This window comes from Mandrillus leucophaeus, unplaced genomic scaffold, assembly GCF_000951045.1.
Source record: "Mandrillus leucophaeus isolate KB7577 unplaced genomic scaffold, Mleu.le_1.0 Scaffold52, whole genome shotgun sequence".
Lineage (NCBI taxonomy): Eukaryota > Metazoa > Chordata > Mammalia > Primates > Cercopithecidae > Mandrillus > Mandrillus leucophaeus.
In genome coordinates this window covers 2600043-2622241 of record NW_012105586.1, presented here as the reverse complement: position 1 = coordinate 2622241, position 22199 = coordinate 2600043, and the positions used below count along the sequence as shown (strand labels likewise).

Below are 22199 nucleotides of genomic sequence, written 5' to 3'. Positions count from 1 at the left end.
GCTGAGGGTAGTTGAAGATGAGATTGGAAAAATCTGTGGGGGCCTTGTTGGCCATGGGGAGGGGTTGAAATTTGATGGTAGAGCAAGGAGGCTACCACTGGAGGATTAGCAGGCGACTATGATGATTTGATTTGAGATTGGAAAAACACCACTGGGTTACGGAATAGGAAATGACTGGAGGAGGCTGAGGTGGATGCAGGGAGGCCAGGTCAGAGGCTGCTGAGGCCACCGCGCTGCCAGAGGTGACAGTGTCATGGCCTGAGCAGGTGACGTGCGATGCATCTTCAAAGCAGCCCTGTTTTACAGATGAGAAAACAGAGACTTGGCCGGGCACGGTGGCTCAAGCCTGTAATTCTAGCACTTTGGGAGGCCAAGGCGCCTGGATCACTTGAGGTCAGGAGTTCGAGACCAGCCTGGCCAACACAGAGAAACCCCACCTCTACTAAAAATACAAAACACACACACACACACAAAAAAAATTAGCCGGACATGGTGGTGCATGCTTGTAATCCCAGCTACTCTGGAGGCTGATGCAGGAGAATCGCTTGAACCCAGGAGACAGAGGTTGCAGTGACCAGAGATCACACCATTGCACTTCAGCCTAGGCAAAAGAGCGGAACTCTGTCTACAAACAACAACCGCAACAACAGCAACAACAACAAAATATGGAGGCTCAGAGCAATGAAGCGGCTTGCCCAAGGCCTGGGTAGTGTGTCTGGCAAAGGTAGGCAGCTGGAACCGCAGTCATCAGACCTTGCAATTGACATGGGTATTTTCCCTCTGTTCTCCCAGGTGCTTTGGGGCCTGGCAGCAGTTGGTGCAAAGAGGGTCCCGGTACCGAGACCACCTGGCTGACCGCCGGACGGGGACCCTGAGGAAATGCCTGGAACAGTGGGTGCGGATGAAACAGCTCCGGGACTCAGATGAGGCAAAGGTGACCCAGCTGTCCCTCTGCCGGCAGAAAGCAGGTGAGCTAGTGTTGGCTTCTGCCCCAGCAAACCATGTCACTTAATCCCCTTCTTCAGTGGGCCCTAGTTGAATATGTGAATTCTTGTGGGAGGTGGTAGAACTGGGGCTTTCTAGGAAGGCAGCGTGTAGTCCTGGGAGGGGGCAGGAGGGGTCCCAAAGTGGGCAGGCCCCAGCTGAGCCACATCCCTATGTCCCATCGCGAGCTGCTGTGGGTGAGACACTTGGTTCTGCTTCTCCCACTGCAGGCTCCCTCGGTGCTGGTTATCCCAGATCCCGCCCGGAAGGGATGTAGGACCCGCTCTTGGGAAGCTCCTGGTGTGATGGGGGACACACAGCCCTAATCTCTACCCCAAAACTTAACTGGGAGCCCAGTGTAATGGCTCGCGTCTATAATCCCAGCACTTTGGGAAGCCGAGGAGAGTGGATCACCCGAGGTCACGAGTTTGAGACCAGCCTGGCCAACCTGGTGAAACCCTGTGTCTACTAAAAATACAAAACTTAGCCAAGTGTGGTAGCACACCTGTAATTCTAGCTACTCGGGAGGCTGAGGCACAAGGATCGCTTGAACCCAGAAGGCGGAGGTTACAGTGAGCTGAGATCACGCCATTGCACTCTAGCCTGGGCAACAAGAGCAAAACTCTGTCTCAAAAAAAAAAAAAAGCACTTAACTGGGGAAGATGGGATCTTTGAGGCCACCTGGAGGGGAGGGCTTGGAAGCGCTGGGAGGGGACAAGAGACGAGAGCTCCCAAGAGGGGCCTGAGGCAGCAGCTATCAATGGCTGTGGGCAGAGTGAGGTCAGTGAGGGGGCAGCTGACTGGCCTCTTGATGGTTTTTCAGGACGTGAGGCTCTCCACACTGCAGGCCCTGCAGCCTGTGGCCTGGGTACAGTGGGCCAGGCCCAAGGGCTGCAGGAGCAAGGCCGGGGCTCTCTGCAGGATGCTTGCCGGACACTGGCCCTCTGCCGGGCGCTGCTGCTGTGGAAGACGCGGCTTTTCCAGTGCCAGTGGGCCAAGTAGGTGTCCCCAAGCTTGTGACCTGGGGTTGGGCCTGGGGACTGTGGTATGGGCACATGAGCAGTGCTCAGCACCAGGAGGAATACAGGAGGAGTGTCCCATAGGGCAGTAACTGCATCCCACTCTTCCCCGTGGCCCTGCACAGGCCCTGGCACACTGTGGTGCCCAGCCGATGTCAGGCCCTGGGAGGTGGCCTAGGGACACTGGAACAATGGTTGAGCAGAGGTCCACTGGGGGCCAGGGGGCTGCCAGAGACACAGACATAGAGCTCTACAGGGGTGGCCAGAACCCTAGTGAATGTCCGTCTCCCTGCCAAGTGCAAGTCCCCTGGTGGCAGGGACCATGTCTGTCTGGCTGTCGTTGCTGGCTCCCAGCTCCCTGCAGGTGCCTGGCATGTTGCAGGCACGGAGTAAATACTGTAAAGGAACAAGGGCAGGAGCCAGGGATCAAGCTCTTATCTCCTCCCCCATCGGCCTCATTACACAACTAGAGAAAGTCAGGCTCAGAGGGCCAGAGCAGGTTGCTCTAAATCCCAGTGGGAGTCAGGAGCAAGAAGGTCCTGTGGTGAGACCTTGGTGCTGCCCCCACACAAGATGGTCACTGCTGGAGTTCAGAGCCCAGACAAAGGCTGTGGGTGAGGGGAGGGTGGCAATCAGGAGCAGCCAGCTTCCCCGAGGGGATGTCAGGAGGAATGGAGGCCAGCAGTTGCCGGGTTAAGAATTCTGTCCTTGGCTGGGCGCGGTGGCTCACGCCTGTAATCCCAGCACTTTAAGAGGCCAAGCCCAGTGGATCACCTGAGGTCAGGAGTTCGAGACCAGCCTGGTCAACATGGTGAAACCCCGTCTCTACTAAAAATACAAAAGTTAGCCAGGCGTGGTGGCAAGCACCTGTAATCCCAGCTACTTGGGAGGCTAAGACAGAAGAATGACTTGAACCCAGGAGGCAGAGATTGCAGTGAGCCAAGATCATGCCATTGCACTCTAGCCAGGTGACAGAGTAAGACTCTGTCTCAAAAGAAAAAAAAAAAAAAAAGAATTCTGTCCTTGAAAGCCACATACCCACATGGTCCACTTGGACCCTCAGCCTCTTTCAGTGTACCCCTGCAAGTCCAGGAGAATTCAATTCACCATGACCTTTCAGAATGTGAGGGTACTACTCATTACTCACATGCCTGCCCCACAGCCCCCAGGCCCTCCCTCTCCAGCCCATCCTCTGGCCTTTGGACCTCAGGGCACAGTTGATATCTCCTGGCAGCTCTCCTGGGGCACCCTCCAGGGCCTAGATGAATCCCAGGTCTACTGCTATCCGGAGTTTGGGGAAATGACTTTCCCCCAGGCTCAGCTTTCTTATTTTTGTAAGTGAGTGGAGGCAGAAGTACTGGTGTGGTTGTGGGGGTGGGCCCTGGCATCTGGGGTCCCTGGGCCTGGGGCTCAGCTCCATCTCTGATCAGCTGCGTGGGCTCCCAGCCCGCCCCGGGAGCATGATGAGGCCAGCCAGTAATGCAGGTGGAGCATTAGCTCTATTAGCCAGACGTGGTGGCACGCACCTGTAATCCCAGCTACTCGGGAGGCTGAGGCGGGAGGATCGCTTGAGCCCAGGAGGCAGGGGTTGCAGTAAAGCCTGGGCCACAGAGTCAGACCCTGTCTAAAAAAAAAAAAGCATTAGCCCAGTCAGCCCAGTCTCAGCTGCTCACTGAGGTCACTCAGAGAACTCTAGAAAAGTCTGGAAGCCCAGGCTGTACCCTGACCATTAAGGCAGAATCCAGGGATGGGACCCTGGTGGGCATCAGCATCTCTTGAAGACCCCAGCGATCCCAGCATGCAGCCGCTGTGGGGGGCGGCAGCGTGGAATGCTAGCCCAGTGTCTGGCCTGTGGTGAGCACCCTTCTAGCCCAGCTCTTTCACAGCGGCTGGGGTGGGGTAGCCCTTGCTTGGCCACCCTGCTCAGCCTGGGGGTGAGGCTGGGCTGGGCACTCACCTGCCCCTTCTCTAGCTCCTTCCTCCAGGGCCTGCAGCAGCGGATGCTGCAGCGCAGCCTGAGATGGTGGCACGTGAGGGCATTGGGCCCAGATGCCACATCAAGCTGCACCAAGGCCCCCTCGGCTCCGGAGCCAATGGGCAGCAGCACATCCCAAGGCTCTCTGGAGAAGGTGAGAGGTAGGTGGGTGGGGAGGGGCTGGGGCAGGTAGGGGTGGGTGGGTGGAGATTGTGGGAAGGGGACAGGGCGGGGGACCCAGGACTCCACACCTCCTTTCCCAGGTTCCCAGGGCCCCCGCCCTCCCGGAGACTCTCCAGGGGAGCCTTCTGTGGGCAGCTGGGCAGTGGCAGCAGGGGCAGTGCTTTCGGCTCTGGCGGGCACGGGCCTGGCAGTTCCAGGGCACAGCCAGGTGGTACCAGCATACCCTCCAGAGGCGGTAGGGACCCCTCCCCATCCGCCTGCCACTCTATGGACTTACTGTTTCCCAGCCCCTTCTCCCATCCACCCTTGGCCTTCACAGAAGCAGCCCCTTGGGGTCTGCATCTCAGGGGCCTTCAGTTCCTCCTGTCTTCCTGCCCTGTCCTACTGAGAGGGTGTCAGGGAGCGGTGAGGCACTCTACAGAGTCACTGTTCCTCTTGGAGATTTCACAGCCGAGGTTCATTCATTTATAGCACAATGCATAAGAGTTGGTCTCCCTGGGTTCTAATCCCAGCTTTGCCCCTCACTGGCTGTGTGATCTTGGGCAAGTTGCATAACTTCTCTGTGCCTCTATTTGCCTATCTGTAAAATGGGGTTAATAGTACTCGCTCCAGTGGGGCAGTGGCGAGGCAGGGCACAAACATTCCCCAGTGCCGTGTGTGGCACGTTGTGAGTGCTCAGTCCATAGCAATGTTTATGGCTAGTGGTTAAGCACAGGACTTGGCAGTGGGGGTCTAGAGTCCCACCCTATCCCCCCCACTAGTCATCATGACCCTCGGAGAGGTGCTTGGCCCCTCCGGTCCCCAGCAACCCACCCTCCCATAATGGAAACAGAAGAGTCACCCAGAGCCCCCCACTGCTGGAGAGAGGAAGAGAGAGGAGGGCGGGGCAGGGCTGGCCTGGGATTTGGGGGACAGTGCCATCCTCAGGGTGGACCCTCCCTTTCCCAGCATCTTCCTCAGCTGGAGCCGCTGGGCAACAGCCCAAGGGGCCTGGAGAGAGCTGGCTTCCCACTGGGCCTGGGATCGGAGCTGCAGGGCTGTGCTGGGCCTGTGGCGTCGGCGGCTGCTGCAGTTGCGACTGGTGGAGAGGTGGGCCCAGGAGCGGGGCTGGCGACTGGCACGAGATGCCCTATGCCACTGGCACTCCTCTTGGCAGGGTGAGTGGAGACTGGGTTGGGTGCACTGCAGGTGAGGGCAGGGCCAGGGTCTGTCTGAGACCCAGACTGCAGCCCTGGCCAACAACTTGACTGTAACCTCATGGGAGGCCTTGAGGCAGAGGCTAAGCTACATCTGGACTCCTGACCCATAGAAACTGTGAGATAACAAACATCTGTGGTTTAAAACTAATAAGTACTTGGGTAATTTGTTACACAGCCATAGATAACAAATGCAGTTGATCAGAGAGGTCCGCTGAGCTGTGACACTGACTTAGCTGGATTCAAAGAAAACAGGCTGACCAATTCTTATACATTGTGCTATGTATGAGTAAATGAATGGACCTCAGCTGTGAAATTTCCTAGAGGAACAGTGACTCTGCAGAGTGTCTCACCATCCCCCATACCCTCCCATCCCCTAGCAAAGTCTGGTGATGAGATCCCCACAGGCTACACCCAGGAGTCGGGTGGCTGAGCAGAACCTGGGGGCTTGGACTCTGTAGTCTTGAGTTTGAATCCCTGCTCTTCCATACCCTGGTTGTGTGAACTTTAAACAACCTACTTAACCTCTCTGAGTCTCAGCTTACACATCTGTAAAATGGGGATAATGTAGTCCCTACCTCATCACCTTAATATTCATCCTTATCCTTACCTGGCCTTTAGGAGTCACTGGTCTGAGCCCTGAGCTGGGGAAGAAGTGGGCAGAGTCATGGTGCCCTTAGAGGCCGGTAGTTAGTCAGAGAGGGTCCCAGGAGGAGGTAAGGAGGGCTCAGCAGGCAGAGCAATGGAGAGAGAAGTTGAGGTGTGGGAAGGGTTCAGCAAAATAGGGCAGTGGGAAGGACTGGATTTGCAGAGCTGGCTGAGGGTGCAGTGTGTTAGAAGCCCTAAGGAATGTGACCAGTGAAGGGAGGAGGGATAGTCCCAAGGCAGGCTTGCTGTCTGGGTCTCCGCCTCTGGGCAAAAAGAGCTGTTGCATGGCCCAACCAGTCTTTCTTTCTTTTCTTTTTTTTTTTTTTCAAGACGGTCTCACTCTGTTGCCCATGCATGCAGTGGTGCGATCTGGGCTCACTGCAACCTCTGCCCCCTGGGTTCAAGCAATTCTCCTGCCTCAGCTCCCCTAGTAGGTGGGATTACAGGCGCCTGCCACCATGCCTGGCTAATTTTTGTATTTTCAGTAGAGACAGGGTTTCACCATGTTACCGGGCTGGTCTCAAATTCCTGCCCTCAAGTGATCAACCCACCTCCACCTTCCAAAGTGCTGGGATTACACGCGTGAGCCACCGCACCTGGCCTCAAGCAATCTTTTTATAACCTGATATCAGAAATGACATCCCATTGCTTCTGCCAAATTCTGTCTGTTAGAAGCAAATTAATAAACCCAGCCCGTATTCAAGGTGGGGCATTGCCCAGGACAGGAACACAGGATGCTATCTTGGAGGCTGCCCACTACACCAACACATCGCGTTAATGCTGGCAGGCAGGGCTGTGGTTGTTCTAGAAAGTCATGTCCTGTCTGCTGGGGACAGCTGCTTACGCAGCCCAGTCATTCCACAGCAGGAACACTGAGCCAGTGTTTCCAGAACTTCCAGTTTTTACAGAAAAATTGAAAATTAGATTTTTGGGCCGGGCGCAGTGGCTCATGCCTGTAATCCCAGCACTTTGGGAGGCCGAGGCTGGCGGATCACGAGGTCAGGAGATCAAGACCATCCTGGCTAACACGGTGAAACCCTATCTCTACTAAAAATACAAAAAACTAGCTGGGCGAGGTGGCGGGCGCCTGTAGTCCCAGCTACTCGGGAGGCTGAGGCAGGAGAATGGCGTGAACTCGGGAGGCAGAGGTTGCAGTGAGCTGAGATTGGGCCACTGCACTCCAGCCTGGGCGTCAGAGTGAGACGCCGTCTCAAAAAAAAAAAAAAAAAAAAAAAACAGAAAATTAGATTTTTACCGGAATTCTCCAGATTCGAAAACATTGTGGCAAAATTAACAAACAAAAACAAACCAAACAACTCTATGAGCTGGGCTGGCCTGGTCACCAGCAGGACACGCGTAATAGAGGCTTTTTAACCCAGACAGTCAGGGCGGCCTTGTCTGTTCCCACCTGGTAGGGAGCGAAGGGCTGGCTAAACAGAGACCCATGGGGAGAGGCTGGGGTGAGCACCCAGTGGCTCTTCAGCATCTCTCTGGCCCCAGGACAGCAGTTCCTGCATGAAAAGTGCCAGACGTGGGTGCAGGGCCACCTCCAGGGCCTGCAGAGGGCTGTGTTTCGGAGCTGGCAGCAGGCAGCAGCTCGTCAGAGACGCACAGTGACCCGGCCAGAGCAACTGCTACTGCAGAGGTGGGTGGGCCTGGGGGTGGGAGGGTGTTGGTCCTCCCCACCCAAGGAATAGCAAGAAGAGCACCCAGGGGGTGGGAAGCTCAGAGGGTGGCCCAGATAGGAGGCCTATGGCCTGGGGAAAAAGGGGCATGCAGGGAGACCCTAGCCTGGAGACAGAGGGCCATGACCACTGATACCTTATTATCTATTTTGGGAGTGGTGGCAAACCCCAACCCTAACCTGTGGCCCCAACAAGCCCTGGGAGTCCAGCTCCTGGCCAAGTCAGTTCTTTGGTTTTAGAGGATATGATTAACATGGGAGAAATCAGTTGGGAACAGTGGCTGACGCCTATAATCCCAGCACTTTGGGAGGCCGAGGCAGGTGGATCACTTGAGGTCAGGAGTTCAAGACCAGCCTGGCCAACATGGTGAAACCCCATCTCTACTAAAAATATGAAAAATAGCTGGGCGTGGTGGCAGGTGCCTGTAGTCTCAGCTACTCAGGACACTCAGGCAGGAGAATCACTTGAATCCAGGAGGTGGAGGTTGCGGTGAGCCGAGATTGTGCCACTGCACTCCAGCCTGGGTGACTAAGCAAGACTCCATCTGAAAAAAAAAAAAAAAAGGAGAAATCCACTCCTCAGAAACCTACCATAATGCCCATTGTGAGGAGTCACAGCAAGGAGGTGTCTGCTGTACACCGTTGCTAAGAGAAGACAGTGCAATCTTCATTGAAGTAAAGATGTTCTGGTGGAACATGTATACAGTTTATGAATGCACATTGTAAAACCAAGCAGAGGGACGCAGAATGGCTCCTCCCACAGTTCAGTACAAATGCGAATGTTCAGTGTCCCCATAGAGGCAGTGAACTGTTGGCTACAGAATGGCTGACGTCTGTGCTTTTGCATCTGAGGGTGTAGATGGGTTGTTTTTTTTTGAGATGGAGTCTCGCTCTTGTTGCCCAGGCTGGAGTGCAATGGCGCGATCTCGGCTCACCGCAGCCTCTGCCTCCCAGGTTCAAGCAATTCTCCTGCCTCAGCCTCCTGAGTAGCTGGGATTACAGGCATGTGGCACCACGCCCGGCTAATTTTGTATTTTTAGTAGAGACGGGGTTTCTCCATGTTCATCAAGCTGGTCTCGAACTCCCAACCTCAGGTGATCTGCCCCTCCTCTGCCTCCCAAAGTGCTAGGATTACAGGCGTGAGCCACTGCACCCGGCTGTAAATGTTTTTTTTTCTTGACTTCTCAGTGAGTGGAAGATGGTGTTCCTCTCCCTCACCAACCACCTGGGCATGTGATGGGAGGCAGGACGTGGCTGGTGTGGGACTTGAACCCATACTGCTGGTTCCCATGCCTTTGCAAGGCAGGCCCTGCCCTCTGAGGCTGAGATTCCAAGACGGAAAGCCAGTGCTTTCACCCGTTCCTAGTCCTTTAGTGTTTTGTGGGAGCTTTGCTGGTGTAACATTGAATAAATGTGACTTTTGACTCTGAGAACGAGACAAGCCCTCCCATGCATCTGTTTTTGGTTTGTTTTGTTTTTTTGAGATGGAGTTTCACTCTTGTCACCCAGGCTGGAGTGCAGTGGCGCGATCTCGGCTCACTGCAACCTCTGCCTCCCGGGTTCAAGCAATTCTTCTAAAATTCCCAAGTAGCTGGGATTACAGGTGCCCATCGCCATACATGGCTAATTTTTGTATTTTTAGTAGAGACAGGGTTTCACCATGTTGGTCAGGCCGGTCTCAAACTGACCTCAGGTGATCCACTCACCTTGGCCTCCTAAAGTGCTGGGATTACAAGCATGAGCCACCACACCTGGCCCCATGCGTCTGTTTTGCAGCTACTTCCAGGCCTGGTGTGAGGTTGTAAGAGACACAGGGGTGCTCCGGGCCCAGCGTCAAGCCTTTCAGGATGACCTGAGGAGAAGGGCACTGGGGGCCGTGTTTGCCACATGGCGGGAAGCCCAGGCAGCTGCAGCCGGGGCACAGGAACAGCGTGTGGCCCAGGCCTCCCTTGCCCACTGGAGAATCTGCAGGCAGCGAGGCCAGGAAGATGGGCAGCCGAAGAAGGCCCGGGCCCCGCAGGCCTTCCCAGCATGGCCAGTGGCCCCGGACGTGCACCGTGAGGCCCAGCAGCAGGAAGGAGAGAGTGCTGGGGCCCAGGCAGCCCGGTGCTGGACTCGGTGCTGGACTCGGTGCTGGGCACTGTGGGCGCCGAGCTGTCGGGGCCAGGTCAGCCAAGCCCATGCTTGCTGGAAGCTGCGAGCCTGGTGAGTGCCGTGGTCTAAGCGCAGCCCCACTCTGTGCTTCCAGCTCAGGCCTCGAGCCTGTTTTTGGCAGGGGTAGAGCGTAATTCGTGGCTGGGTGGCAGGGCAAAGGCTCGAGGGTGATTGGGGGTGACAGGGAGAGGCCGCCCTAGCCATCTCCCTGTCACCCCGTCCTGGACCACATCCTGGCACCACCTCTTGCTGTGTGTCCCCTCCTTGGGGAAGTCTCTGATGGTCCTGCCTGGCAGTCACCAGCACAGCCAGCCACTCAGCAAGCGCCATAAACGCCAGGGAAGGGGAGGCAAAGTGGCACTGGCAGGACTGTTCCCTCTCTGCCCCTAAACAGGATGTTTGTCCCTGTCTGCGATTTTCTCCTTCCAGGTCGCTCTCCATCCTGTTTACCCAGACTCTCCCTCCAGAAGAGGGAGTGGGAGGTGGCTGGGGCTTGGCCTGGAGGGCCCCCTCCCGCAGGGCACTGGAAGGGCTCCCTGCGGAGAGTCCTGGCCCTGATGGCCCTGGCTGCAGACTCCTTCCTCTCCCGCAGGGTCCTAGAGGCCTCGACGCAGTCGGGGGCTTGCGGCGGTGTCCAACGAGCCATCGTCACCCAGCTCCGGCAGGCTGGGCTCAGACGCTTCCTGCAGATGGCGCAGCTCAGGGCGCGGCTTGGACTGCGGGCCAAGGCCCCAGGGGCCGGCAAGGTCCGCCCCAAGCCCCAGGCTGACCTCACGCTCTGGCCCTGGATGGCCAGCAGGGGGAGCCTGCTGCTGGACGCCCCAGCCCCTTGGAAGCAGGTGAGGGGAGCCTAGGCAGGACGGGAGGTCCAAAAATGACCCTCGGACCACCCGCCTTAGAATCAGCTTGATCCGGCCCATGGCGGCAACATGGCTGGATGCCTCCCCAGGGGCCCAGCAGCCTTGTACACACCACCTCTCCCCGGTTCTCAGTCAGCCTCTGACAAGCAACTCTGAATCCATCAGCAAAGATGAACCCAGCACCTCTCGAGTGCCAGCCCACTGCAGGTCTGGACACAAAGACCAGCGTGTTAGGTCACAGCCTGTTAGGGAGACACTGAAATGCATGCTTTCTCACGGTGCAGCTGAAGATCAGGATAGGTACACGGAACAGTAGCATTTTTTTTTTGTTTTTTTATTTTTGAGACAGAGTCTGGTTCAATTGTCCAGCCTGAAGCAGAGGTGTGATCTCAACTCACTGCAACCTCCACCTCCCAGGTTCAAGCGATCCTCCCACCTCAGCCTCCTGAGTAGCTGGGACTACGGGTGTGTGCCACCACACCTGGCTAATTTTTGTATTTTTAGTAGAGATGGGGTTTCACCATATTGCCCAAGCTGGTCTCGAACTCCTGAATTCAAGTGATCCTCCCACCTCGACTTCCCAAAGTGCTGGGATTACAGGTGTGAGCCACTGCACCAGGTCAAGTTTTTTTTTTTTTTTCCTTATTGGAAAAGTGAAATATGCTCATTACAGAAAAGTCAGAAAATATAAAGTAGAAAAATACCAAAATCTCTTTCATAATTCTCTCTACCCAACGGCATTGGTCAGTCCCTCTCCAGACCAGAAGCAGTTAGTTCTGACACCAACAAATGGTGATAAGAGGTTGATGGCCTAGCAAGAGGGAAGAAGCCACCACAAAACCAAACAGAAAATGACACTGCACAGCAGTCTGGGGACATGTCCTTGAAGGACATAGCCCCAAAGATACTGACAGGTGAGGTAGTGTCCCTAAGATCAACAGGCATCATCAGGAATCTTATTTCAGAATGCCACAAAGAATACATTTTAGAGAAGGTTCTAAGAGAAAAAGCTAAGGTGACTTTTTTCGGTCGTCGTCTTTTGTTTTCAGACAGTGTCTCACTCTGTTGCCCAGGCCGGAATGCAGTGGTGCGATCACAGCTCACTGCAGCCTCAACCTCCAGGGCTCAAACGATCCTTCCACCTCAGCCGCGTGAGTAGCTGAGACTACAGGCGTGCGCCAACACACCCGGCTAATTTTATTTTTTTTGTAGAAATGGGGTCTCACTATGTTGCCAGGGCTTGTCTTGAACTCCTGGGCTCAAGCGATCTGCCTGCCTTGGCCTCCCCAACCGCTGGGCAGGCCCATTGCGCCATGAGCCACCGTGCCTCCCGGTTTTTGTTTTTTAAATGGAATTGAAAGGAACTAGCCTTGGCTAGTTGCAGAATTCACACATATGGGACTATGGCAACAGCAGGTTCTAGGGTCTCAGGGTTTCTTCTTTCTAAATAAGCTACAGGGCAATTGCTTCTCAGAGTACTTTTACATTTCTATTCAAGACAAGGATCCCATATACTGATGGAGAATCCGAGGCCTCTAGAAACTAAACGCTGGGAATGGCACCTAGGGTGCTTAATTCCAGGGCCCCCTCTTTTCTGCCACAGGCACACATGCCTCAGCAGCCCCTTTGGAGAGCCCCTCTCTGTAGAGAGTACTAGCCGGGGGCTCGGGCTCTGGAGTCAGACCACTTCCGAGGTATGAGGCCTCAGACAAGTAACTCAGCTTTGACAAGTTTTAAGTGGGGAGAGAAACAGCCACCTCCCAGGGCTGTGCTCCCAGGCACTGAGGGGTAGCTACTAGGGGCCCACCCCACTGTTGGAATGTCTTCGGCCACGTGGGAGAATGGGTGGAAGAAGCAGGGATGTGTCCTGCCAGCCAAGAAATCCCAGTGGGGCCCCAGGAGGTCCAAGCCCATGGGGTTCAGGTGCTCCTTTCTGGTTGTTCCTGCAGACCCGCAGCTGCTGGACACAGGCCACAGGACTGGTGCCGCCCGCGCCATCACTGCAGTGCAGCCTGGGTGGACAGAGGAAGCCAAGGGGAATGACCTGGACTCAGAGTAAGGAGACCTTGCCCCGGAGGACAAACAGTGCCTGAAGTGCAGGGGTGAAGCGGTCTCCAGTCCTCAGGGGCCTGGAAATCAGCTCCTTGGGACATGGTGTTATGTGTACTGACCATTCTCCCCATCCATTCCCTCTTAGGAATGTTTCAGGTGTTCTGAGAAAACTTTGTGTTCCTGTCCCGCCCCTGTGATTTCTCTCTGGGCAGCAGCCCAGAGCGGCTAGAGGCCTGGGGAGATGGGGGGCAGGGCAAAAGGCTGAGCTCAGCACCTTCCTCCACGCTCCTCACTGTACTCAACTCCTAGGCGGGCACTAAGTGCAGCTGCCTTCTTGGACCCACATTAAGCTTTTCTGACTCAACTCCCCTTTCCAGGGTGTGGAGAACATTCCCTCTGCCCTGCCTTCCAGCTCTGGCCGCAGTGGCCTGGACAGAGTAGCTGGGTCCCAGGCCTGCCCCTGTGGATGAGGGACCAGGGACCAAGAGGACACTCCAGCCCTGAGCCCAGGGCCCTCAAAGCCCAAAGCGAGGCCCATAAAAGGAGGCTGGGGTGAGAGGAGCTGTGTGTGCAGTTTGGGGGGTCCGAGGGATGGGGGCAGGGGCCGAGGGGCTCGCCTGAGCCATGGCTAGAGCTCGGCCCTCTCTGGCCAGTGCTCTTTCTTGTAGGATCCTGGAAAAGCAGGCCCAGGCCCATGGCTCTGCCCTCCTTCCGGCCCTGAAGGGTCACAATGCTCTTGGCCATCAGGAGGAAGTACCAGCAGCGCCGGTGCCTTAAGGCACTGCTTCATGGGCTGCGGGGTTCCCAGCAGGCCAGGTGCCTGGCAGCAGCATGGCAGCACTGGGTGGATGCCCAAGGGGCAGAACAGCTGGCACGGACCCTGGTGAGTGGGCGCAGCCCCTCTCCATACTGACCATCTCCCATTTCACCTCATACTCAACCCTAACCCCTCTCAAAAGTATGGCCCTTGGACCTACTGACTCCAAAACCTTGGGGGACAGGCCCAGGAATCTGCATTGTTAATACTCAGATGACACCCCCTTGCCATAGCCCTTTCACTCTGGTGCCGCAGAGGTGTGGGGGGAGAAAGGCAGAAGGGCTGGCGACTGCGGGGGAGCATGAGCGCAAGAGGCCGCCTCTGCCAACTGTCCCCAAAGCTCAGAGAGTGGCACCTGAGATCGGCCTGGCGGACATGGTGGCAGCGGATCCTGCGACTGCGAGTGGCTCAGCAGTTAAAGCAGCAGGAAGATGGCTGGGTCCTTTCCCAGGTACTACCCTCTTCCCTGCACTCCACCCAGCCAGCCTTCCAGAAGCCTGTGCCACAGCTATGCACCGTGGATCTGAGGTTTCCCTGCTTGCCAGCCCCAGGGCCCCTTTGTTTTCAGGGGAGGGGGTCAGTTCCATTACAGAACACACAGGCTGGATGCTGGGGCTCTTGATTTGATTTGTGGCCCCAGCTCAGGCCAGGCCCACCCGGTCCCTCAGTTTGGGAAGGCGTGGCATGAGGTATGGCTGCCGCTCAGACTAGCCCATGGAGGGCCTAGGTCCTGAGCACCCCCTCCCTCATTTGCTCTGCTCTGAGTACAGCTTCCCAGATCACCATCGGATCTATTCTGAGCTTGTGCATTTGGCCTGGGCAAGACTGGCTGGCTGCTTGGGGCAGAGGGAGGGGCCCTGGGGACAAAAGGAGCTGGGCACAGGTGTTGCTCTAGCAGGCACGGCACAGACCCTGGAGAGAGCCCACAACAATAGCATTTTCTCCCCTCCCTGGTTCCAGGCCTTTAAGAAGTGGCACCAACACCTGGCAGCCAGGAGCCCAAGGAGAGGAGCTGCCAGTAGCCCAAGATCCTGGAGCAAGCCAGGCCCTAAGGGCCCTGAGAGTGGACAGAAGCTGCCGGAGCCCCGCGGGGTTGGGGGCTTGGGGCAGAGCATGGGGCCCAGCTGCAGCTGTGACGTGTTCCCAGAGAATAAAAAACAGAACTGAACTCGGCTTTCCCAGGCAAGGAACCATGCCCCACACATCTGGGGAGTGATGACAGAGGGGACAGCTTGAAGAGCTCTGAAGGACAATAAAACCCACTCCTCAGTCCTAGCTGCTTCTCTCAGTCTCTCCTAGCGGCCACCCTTCTGCCCTAGCCAGTGAGCCAGGAAGGGAGTAAAGAGGACGTCCCACAATTGCATCCACCCCTTTGGCCATCAGGCTGCTCTGGGCCACCCCACCCCACCCAGCCTGCTGGGATCCAGGACGGGAAACAGTCCATCTGCACCTGCCAGTCACTGCCCCCGGGCCATGGGGCTTGCAGGTGACTCCTGGGGAGCTGTGCCAGGCAGATAACCTCTGGGACAGGACGGGGGGACGAGGAGGGCAGCTGGCAGGACGAGGGTCTACCTGAAAAATAAGCCAGGAAGCTGGGCTGCTGCATAGCCCCAGGCAGGTCTGCGGCCCCTGTGCTGGTGAATCTCCTCTTGGCTTTTGACAGGGAACGGGGTAGCCTTAGGCCTCCACAGCCAGGGAAAAGGGGAAGGCCACGACCCCCACCAAGCACAAGGGTTCAGACTGCTGCTGTCAACCCTTAAGGGGTACTTTTTCTCTCAAAGCTCAGAATAGACAACTGTGCCAGAAAGCAGCATGGTAGGTGTCAGCCCAATGCCCATCCAGGGGGCTGGTGCCATGGACGGCTAAGCGGGCAGGCAGGGCAGTGGTATGTCCCTTCACTCACAAGTAGGTGGGGCCCAGCTGCCCACCTCTAGGAGGTGGAAGGGTACAGCACTTTGCCACATCTCTTCTACGATGCCACCAGTGCCTGGCGCCCATGCGTGTTTTGCCTGTACTGCACAGGCTCCAAGTGTAAGTTCACCGGGAGTCCCAGGCTGGCTCTGGAGGCTGCCTTGGTTCGAGGGCTTAGCTGGCAACAACCACTCTCCTCGCCTTCTCAGGAGGTGCCACCCGCTGTGGTTCTCTGCAAGACGGAAGTGCTCCCCAGCAAAAGAGCACAGACTCCTGGCTAGAGCAGGGAGTACTAGGTTCCCATGTGGGGCCAACTCAAGTCCAGCCAGAGCCTGGAAGCCTCACTCCAGTCTAGCTGCCATCGTCAGGTGGGGGAGTGGAGGCCAGGGGTGGGGGAGACATGAAGGAGAGTGGGATTCCCAGAGAAGTAGCATTGTGGAGGAGGAAGGTGGGACAGGAGTGGCTCCAGCGCAGGGCGTCAGGACACAGGGTCACGGAGCCTCCGTCTCTCTCTCATTCTGGGTGGGCCTGTTGAGAAGCTCAAGTGCGTCTTCCAGCACCTGCCACAGGCAGTTGTCCAGTGGGAAGTCATTGTCCACCAGGTTGACCAGGAAGTAGTTGTCGTGGATGTACTGGATGATCGTGCGGGATGGAGACTCCTCCTCATACAGCTTGCCCCACTGCTCAATCCACAGGGCGAAGGCCTCGTCCTACACACACACCACACGCCCCCCGCAACGCACACACGCACGCACGCACGCACGCACGCACGCACACACACACACACACACGCACACACACAGATGCAAGATTAACAGGGCTCTCCAAGGGCTCTGCTCAACAGGACATTTCCCGGAATAGAACAAGGCCCACTGCCAGTATCACTTCCCACCCCTGCCCAGAAGCAAACACCCTGCGTCAGCAGTGACACGGGTGAGTGAGTCAGAGCCGGGTATGCCCTGAAGGCTGGGTCCAGCAGGCCCAGGGTGTGGCCTTCGGCACAGGGACTTGGTCCCAATCCCTCCCCAGGGTTTTCCAGGTGGGCGGGGCAAGCTTGCTCCCGGCTCCTTTACCTTCCAGAACATGAAGCTGATGGGATCCACTACGGTGGGCTGGATGATCTCTCGCCCGGGGAAGATACCCCAAGTGACGGCGTTCGGCTGCAGTTCGGGGGCATTGGTGATGTTTTCACCCTGGGGGGTGTGGTGTGGGGGTAAGACCCGGGCTGAGGACAACTGGAGTCCCAGTGCCTGGACAGCCTTGACTCACTGGGGCCATGCGGGCTTAATACCCTCTGCCTGCGCCTCCACTCCCGGCCTCCATTCTCCCTGCACCTCCAATCCCCTCTCCCTGTGCCTCCACTCCTGGCCGCCTCCACCTGCATCTATGAATGACATCTCTCTCCACACAAGCCCAAACCTAGAGGCGTCCTGGCCACTTCCCCCTCCTCCCTGAGCACCCCCTGCTCACTCTCTGATCCATTCCCTCTTGTCTAGCCCACCTCCAGGACTGTGTTTGGCTTGGGTCACTCCAGGGGTCTCTCTGCTGGCCTCACCGGCTCTAGCCTTCCCCAGTCCCTATCATCTGTACGACGATCCACCATTATTTGATTCAAATAAAGCAGGAACCAAGCTACTCCACTGCTGGAGAAAGGCTCCCCTTGCATTTAGGGAAAACTCAAATTAAGCAGGACAACCATGCCCTCTGTGGGCCTGGCCCCTGCTTAACACTCCCACCTCCTCCTGCTTGTGTTCCTGGTTTCCCCAGATGGTGCGGCTCACTGCCTCTGCCTGTCCTCTGTCCTGTCCCAGGAATACCCTTCTCTCCTGTTGGCCAACTCCTCTTTGTCCTTGGTGATTCCCACACCACCCCTCTGAGAAGCCTTCCCTGGCCTCCCAGGTGAGACATCCCTCCTCTGGATCTGACAGCATCCTCTCCTGAACTTGATTTTCCCACTTACACTGGCTGGTGGTCACACATTGATTTGCCTCCCTCACTAGGCTGGGAGCTCCTTAAGAGCAGGGGCCCAGTTCTGCCTGTATCTCTCTGTCTTGCACAATGCCTAGCGCAGGTTAGGTGCTGGGTGTTTGCCAAACGAAGGGCCTGGTGCTCTGGGAACCCCGGGGCCTGGCCTACCTTCACATTGACAAGGTGGTAATTAACCCGGAGCTCGTACTTCTTCAGCACTTGCAGAAGCGCTTCCGCTGTCTCACGGGAAGTGAAGAACTCTAAGTAGGCCTGTGGGAGAGACAGATGCCTGTCACCAACCCCAGCCCTGCCAGACGCCCCTTCACCGACACCTAAGGTATCAGAACTAGTGGCGGCCATGTGGGCAGAATAATGAACTGTGGCGTTGGCACATCCATAAGCAAAGGGTGAGGGGGGTGGGGAGGTGAGTTTCTCAGTCTGGACAGGTTTGAGGGCTATTGGCCACCCCTCTCCCAATCAGTCAGGGAAGACTCCATGAAGAAGTCATTTCTGAACAGTGGCAACTGGTTTGACAAGCTGAGCCAGGAGAGAGAGGCCCCACACATTCCATCCTCCCTAGTCACTGCAAGGTGACAATGACATGCCATCTCCTCTAGGACCAGTGCCTATCAGGGATTAAGCTGGGTTTACTCAAACTCATTTGCTAGAATGCTCATAATACTGGAGGCTGGGCACAGTGATCCCCACATGAGGAAAGTGGGTTCAGCGAAGTTGAACATGTTGGCTACTCTGAAAGTAAACAGAACTGGTCCTTAAACTCAGGTCTTTCTGCTCCAGGGACCGTGGGCCTGGTTCAGAACATAATGTTAACTCCAGCAGCCCTGGGAGAAAGATGTCAACTCAGGATAGTAACAGCTGCTGCCTTTCAGGGAGTACTTCCTGCTCTTCCCATGTGCCAAGCACGTTACATGCTTTGTTAGGTTTCATGCCCAGAACACAAGCTACATCCCATTTTACAGATGAGAAAACCAGGCTCAGAGAGGTCAACTGACCTGCCTCCATAGGTCTGATTTCTACTTTTTTTTTTTTTTCTGAGATGGAGTCTCGCTTGGTTGCCCAGGTTGGAGTGCAGTGGCATGATCTCAGCTCACTGCAAGCTCTGCCTCCCGGGTTCACGCGATTCTCCTGCCTCAGCCTCCCGAGTAGCTGCAACTACAGGCACCCGCCACTACACCCAGCTAATTTTTGTATTTTTAGTAGAGACGGGGGTTCACCATGTTGGTCAGGCTGGTCTCAAACTCCTGACCTTGTGATCTGCCCACCTCGGCCTCCCAAAGTGCTGGGATCACAGGCATGAGCTGCCAAGTCCAGCTGATCTTTTTTTTTTTTTTGAGACAGGGTCTCACTTTGTGGGCCAGGCTGGAGTTCAGTGGCACAAATATGGCTTACTGGAGCCTCAACCTCTCGGGCTCAAGCGATCCTCTCACCTCAGCCCCCCAAGTACCTGGGACTACAGGTGTGCACCACTATGCCTGGGTCATTTTTGTATTTTTTGTAGAGAAGGGGTTTCACCATGTTGCCCAGGCTGGTCTCGAACTCCTGGGCTCAAGTGATCCACCTGCCTCAGCCTCCCAAAGTGCTGGCCGGGCTCCGTGGCCAGCCAGGTCTATCTGACTTAAAGCATGAGCTCCCATCCGCTCTGATCCATGCTCACTCAAAATTAAGAGCCCAGGAGAGGCAGGTTGCTCTACCCTAAGCTCTGGGGAACCCGTGGGTGCCTGTCAAGAGAGGGGGGCACCCTGTGCCTCCCTACCACACCTTCTGGAAGACATAGCCCCCGCTGGGGCCCCAGCCCACGACGGTGTCAGAGGACGGCTTCCCGTTGATGTTGGGCTGTGAGTTGATGGTGAGAATGCCCTGGCGGTTCACCCGCAGCAGCTCCTCCTTCAGCAGGCTGGTCTCGGCTGCCAGGGGCTCATCGTTCCAGGGCAAGCAAGTCACCTGGGAGAGACGGTGAGCTGCCTGGGGCGACCATCAGGTTTGGCACCCCAAGTCCCTCTTACGGCCCACAACAAAGACCCAGCCTGTCTTTGCCTCCCTAAGCCCTTCCAGGTGGAGGCTTCCCAACTCACCCTTCTCCCTTTGCCAAGGTGCCATGTCCACAGCATGGAGAGGAGGGCACAGGGTGGGAAAGTCACAGCCCCGCAGCCTGGCCTGCAGCTGGGGTCAGGCCATGGGCAGGGGATGAACCAGGGACCCCAGCCCAGCGTGACTCACTTTGTGACCATTCCGGTTTGGCTCTCCCGAGAGGTAGAGAACAAAGACTTCAAAGACACTTTCTTCACTGGTCAGCTCCTCCCCCCACATCTTCAGCAGCAACTCCCTGGGGGACTTGCTCTTCAGGTAGAAGAGGTAGTAGTCCTTCAGCTCCCCAAAGGCAGGGGAAGAGGAATTGCCCCTGGCAGAGGGGTGCCCAGAGGTCAGGGCACACTCCTGACAGAGGGCAGTGCCACCACAGGCCCAGGAGGCCATTCCTGTAAATCCTGTCCTGACTCCTCCCAGGTCAACCACAAGCATGCAAACAACTTCTGCCCTCCTCCTCCCAAGAATGAAGATGTATTTGCAAGGAAGGTCTGCAGCCCCTCACCAGCGGCCGTTGGGGAACTCGTCCCACTCCTGGGTACGGTAGATGTAACTCTTTGGTCTGGAGGCCCAGAAGATGGGACGTACATCTTCTTCTCGGCGCTTGGGGTGGGCGCTGAGAGCCCAGGGCAGGGGACGCCTGGGTGAGGATGGGGACAGAGAACTGAGACGAGGGACTGGCTAGAGGGGGCCGGAAGCAGGGGAGCACCACTGAGGCTGGGTTCTTCCATCTGATGCCCTCTGAGACTGGAGCCCTCGGTGTGCCCAGCTAGCCATGACACAGACATACGTCTGTACCACCGTGAGGAGCCAGCGCTGCAGCCGGGACTGCTCTTGGACCCTCCTCTGGGGATCGCTGGGCCACTGCCCTCACCTGGGGTCCTCAGTCCACATCCCCAGGCGCTTCAGGACCTCTGTGGTAGCCATCTCGCGGTTGAGGGTGTAGAAGTGGAGGCCTGGCACCAAGCCACTGGCCAGAAGCTCGTGGCACAGGCTCACAGCCAGCTCGATGCCATAGTTGCGGATGGCAGCATCATTGTCTTTGATTGGCTCAATCACGTCCTTGATCTCCTGTGGCACCTCTAGCTTGGACAGCTTCACAAGCTGCCGAAGGGAGTGGTAGCCCTGTCCAAAACACGAGGGGCTGTGGCAGCCGTCGGCCAGCCCGTCTCCCATCCCCTTCCGTCCTCCGCACCAACCGCAGTGTCAGGCAGAGGGAGCCAGGAAAATCTGGTCATATGCCAGGAGCACACCTGAGCTTGACCTGCTGTTTTCTGCCCTTTTTTTTCTGTTTTTAGAGATGGGTCTCGCTGTTCTCAAATGCCAGGGTTCAAGCCATCCTCCTGCCTCAGCTTCTCAAGTGGCTGGGACTACAGGCACGTGCCACTATGCCCAGCCTTTCCACTTTTTACAGAGTAGAGCAGCTGCCCTAAGCATTCTAGCCTTGGGCTGAGCCATCCTTTTAGCACTAGATGCGTCTATTGATAATATGGTGTCATCTCACCCAGTTGTCCCCATGCTGCACTGATCATCAGAACCGCCTGCCAAGCTCAAGAGGCAAAACACAAACTCCCAGGGCCTCCCTCAGATTTACTGAGTCAGAACTTCCAGGGGTGGGGCCTGGAGATCCATTTTTTAGAAAAGCTTATCAAGTGGTTCTGATGACCGCCACGTCTGGGAAACACTGGCTTAACCAGGATTTGTAAAGAGAATGAGAATCCCTTTTGGTGATGCCTGTCGGCCAAAGTACAACAAACCCCTCAATAGACACTGTTGCTGGGTTTTGGGGGGAAAATTAGAGGTAACCAAAATGGGGTGGCCAAGCAACGCTGTGCAAGTTCTGGACCTGAAAGGGGATCTGGGAAGAACTCAGTGAACTCAGCACTCCACCCAGAGCCCCCAGCCTATGCGAGGACGATGCGGTGGGAATGGGGTGGAGGGAGCTTATGGGCCCTGCTGGGCCCCTCACCTGGATGGGAAAGATCCCGGGGACGATGGGGCAAGTGATACCCATGTCGGTGCATGCCTTCACAAAGCGGAAGAATGTGTCAGCCTCAAAGAAAAGCTGTGTGATGATGAAATCGGCTCCCGCGGACACCTTCTCCTTTAAGTGCTTCAGGTCAGCCTCAAAGCTCCCTGCTTCAGGGTGGCCTTTGGGGTAACCTGCCAATAGGGATGACAGTCGGGAGAGGCTGGCCTCCACCTGTTCAAGGTGAGGGATGAAGAGACCACAGGGACTGGGCACAGAGAGCCCTCTGCTTTGGAGGCTCCGATCTTGCACCTTCCAACAGCACAGCATGGCCTGAACTAAAACGGTAAATGGCTGGGCTCATGACTGATATGCTTCTGACCCTGGAGATGACTCTCAGGGGAGGTGGCTCAGAGCCCCCTTCTAAGAATCGGGGTGGATTGCTCCAAACTCCCACACTGTCCTGCCTCGAGCAGCCAAGCAAATCTGGCCTGCACTTGGTGGCCATGGATAAGAGAAAATGCTACAGTTAGCAGAGCATCTGGGGTTGACTTTTCTTTAGGCACTAGATTAAACATTGTTAAAAAGAAAAGCTTGACTTTTCTTTAGGCACTGGATTAAACATTGTTAAAAAGAAAAGCTTGACTTTTCTTTAGGCACTGGATTAAACATTGTT

General features: G+C 56.3%; 2 protein-coding genes across 4 annotated transcripts in view; one reads left to right on the top strand and one right to left on the bottom strand.

The window, feature by feature from the left end:
- LOC105551415 (chromosome unknown open reading frame, human C1orf167) overlaps positions 1 to 14847 on the top strand; it is a 42450-nt gene extending 27603 nt beyond the window's left edge. Inside the window, 14 exon segments of the mRNA XM_011996638.1 lie at positions 793 to 968; positions 1808 to 1982; positions 3976 to 4132; positions 4242 to 4396; positions 5110 to 5318; positions 7506 to 7650; positions 9466 to 9894; positions 10436 to 10589; positions 12653 to 12758; positions 13133 to 13307; positions 13409 to 13638; positions 13913 to 14006; positions 14532 to 14638; positions 14641 to 14847. Coding sequence (XP_011852028.1) covers positions 793 to 968; positions 1808 to 1982; positions 3976 to 4132; positions 4242 to 4396; positions 5110 to 5318; positions 7506 to 7650; positions 9466 to 9894; positions 10436 to 10589; positions 12653 to 12758; positions 13133 to 13307; positions 13409 to 13638; positions 13913 to 14006; positions 14532 to 14638; positions 14641 to 14708 — 2380 coding nt within the window. The 3' untranslated portion in view covers positions 14709 to 14847.
- Positions 14848 to 15170: 323 nt separating this feature from the next.
- The window catches only part of MTHFR (methylenetetrahydrofolate reductase (NAD(P)H)), a 17418-nt gene continuing 10389 nt past the window's right edge, over positions 15171 to 22199 (bottom strand). For all 3 annotated transcript variants that reach the window (XM_011996576.1, XM_011996577.1, XM_011996575.1), the window contains exons 5-12: positions 21524 to 21717; positions 20429 to 20679; positions 20060 to 20194; positions 19690 to 19870; positions 19231 to 19413; positions 17620 to 17721; positions 16557 to 16676; positions 15171 to 16193 (exon numbers count right to left, since the gene is read on the bottom strand). In XM_011996576.1, the coding sequence (XP_011851966.1) occupies positions 15975 to 16193; positions 16557 to 16676; positions 17620 to 17721; positions 19231 to 19413; positions 19690 to 19870; positions 20060 to 20194; positions 20429 to 20679; positions 21524 to 21717 (1385 nt within the window). In that variant the 3' untranslated portion in view covers positions 15171 to 15974. The remainder of the gene's footprint in view (positions 16194 to 16556; positions 16677 to 17619; positions 17722 to 19230; positions 19414 to 19689; positions 19871 to 20059; positions 20195 to 20428; positions 20680 to 21523; positions 21718 to 22199) is intronic.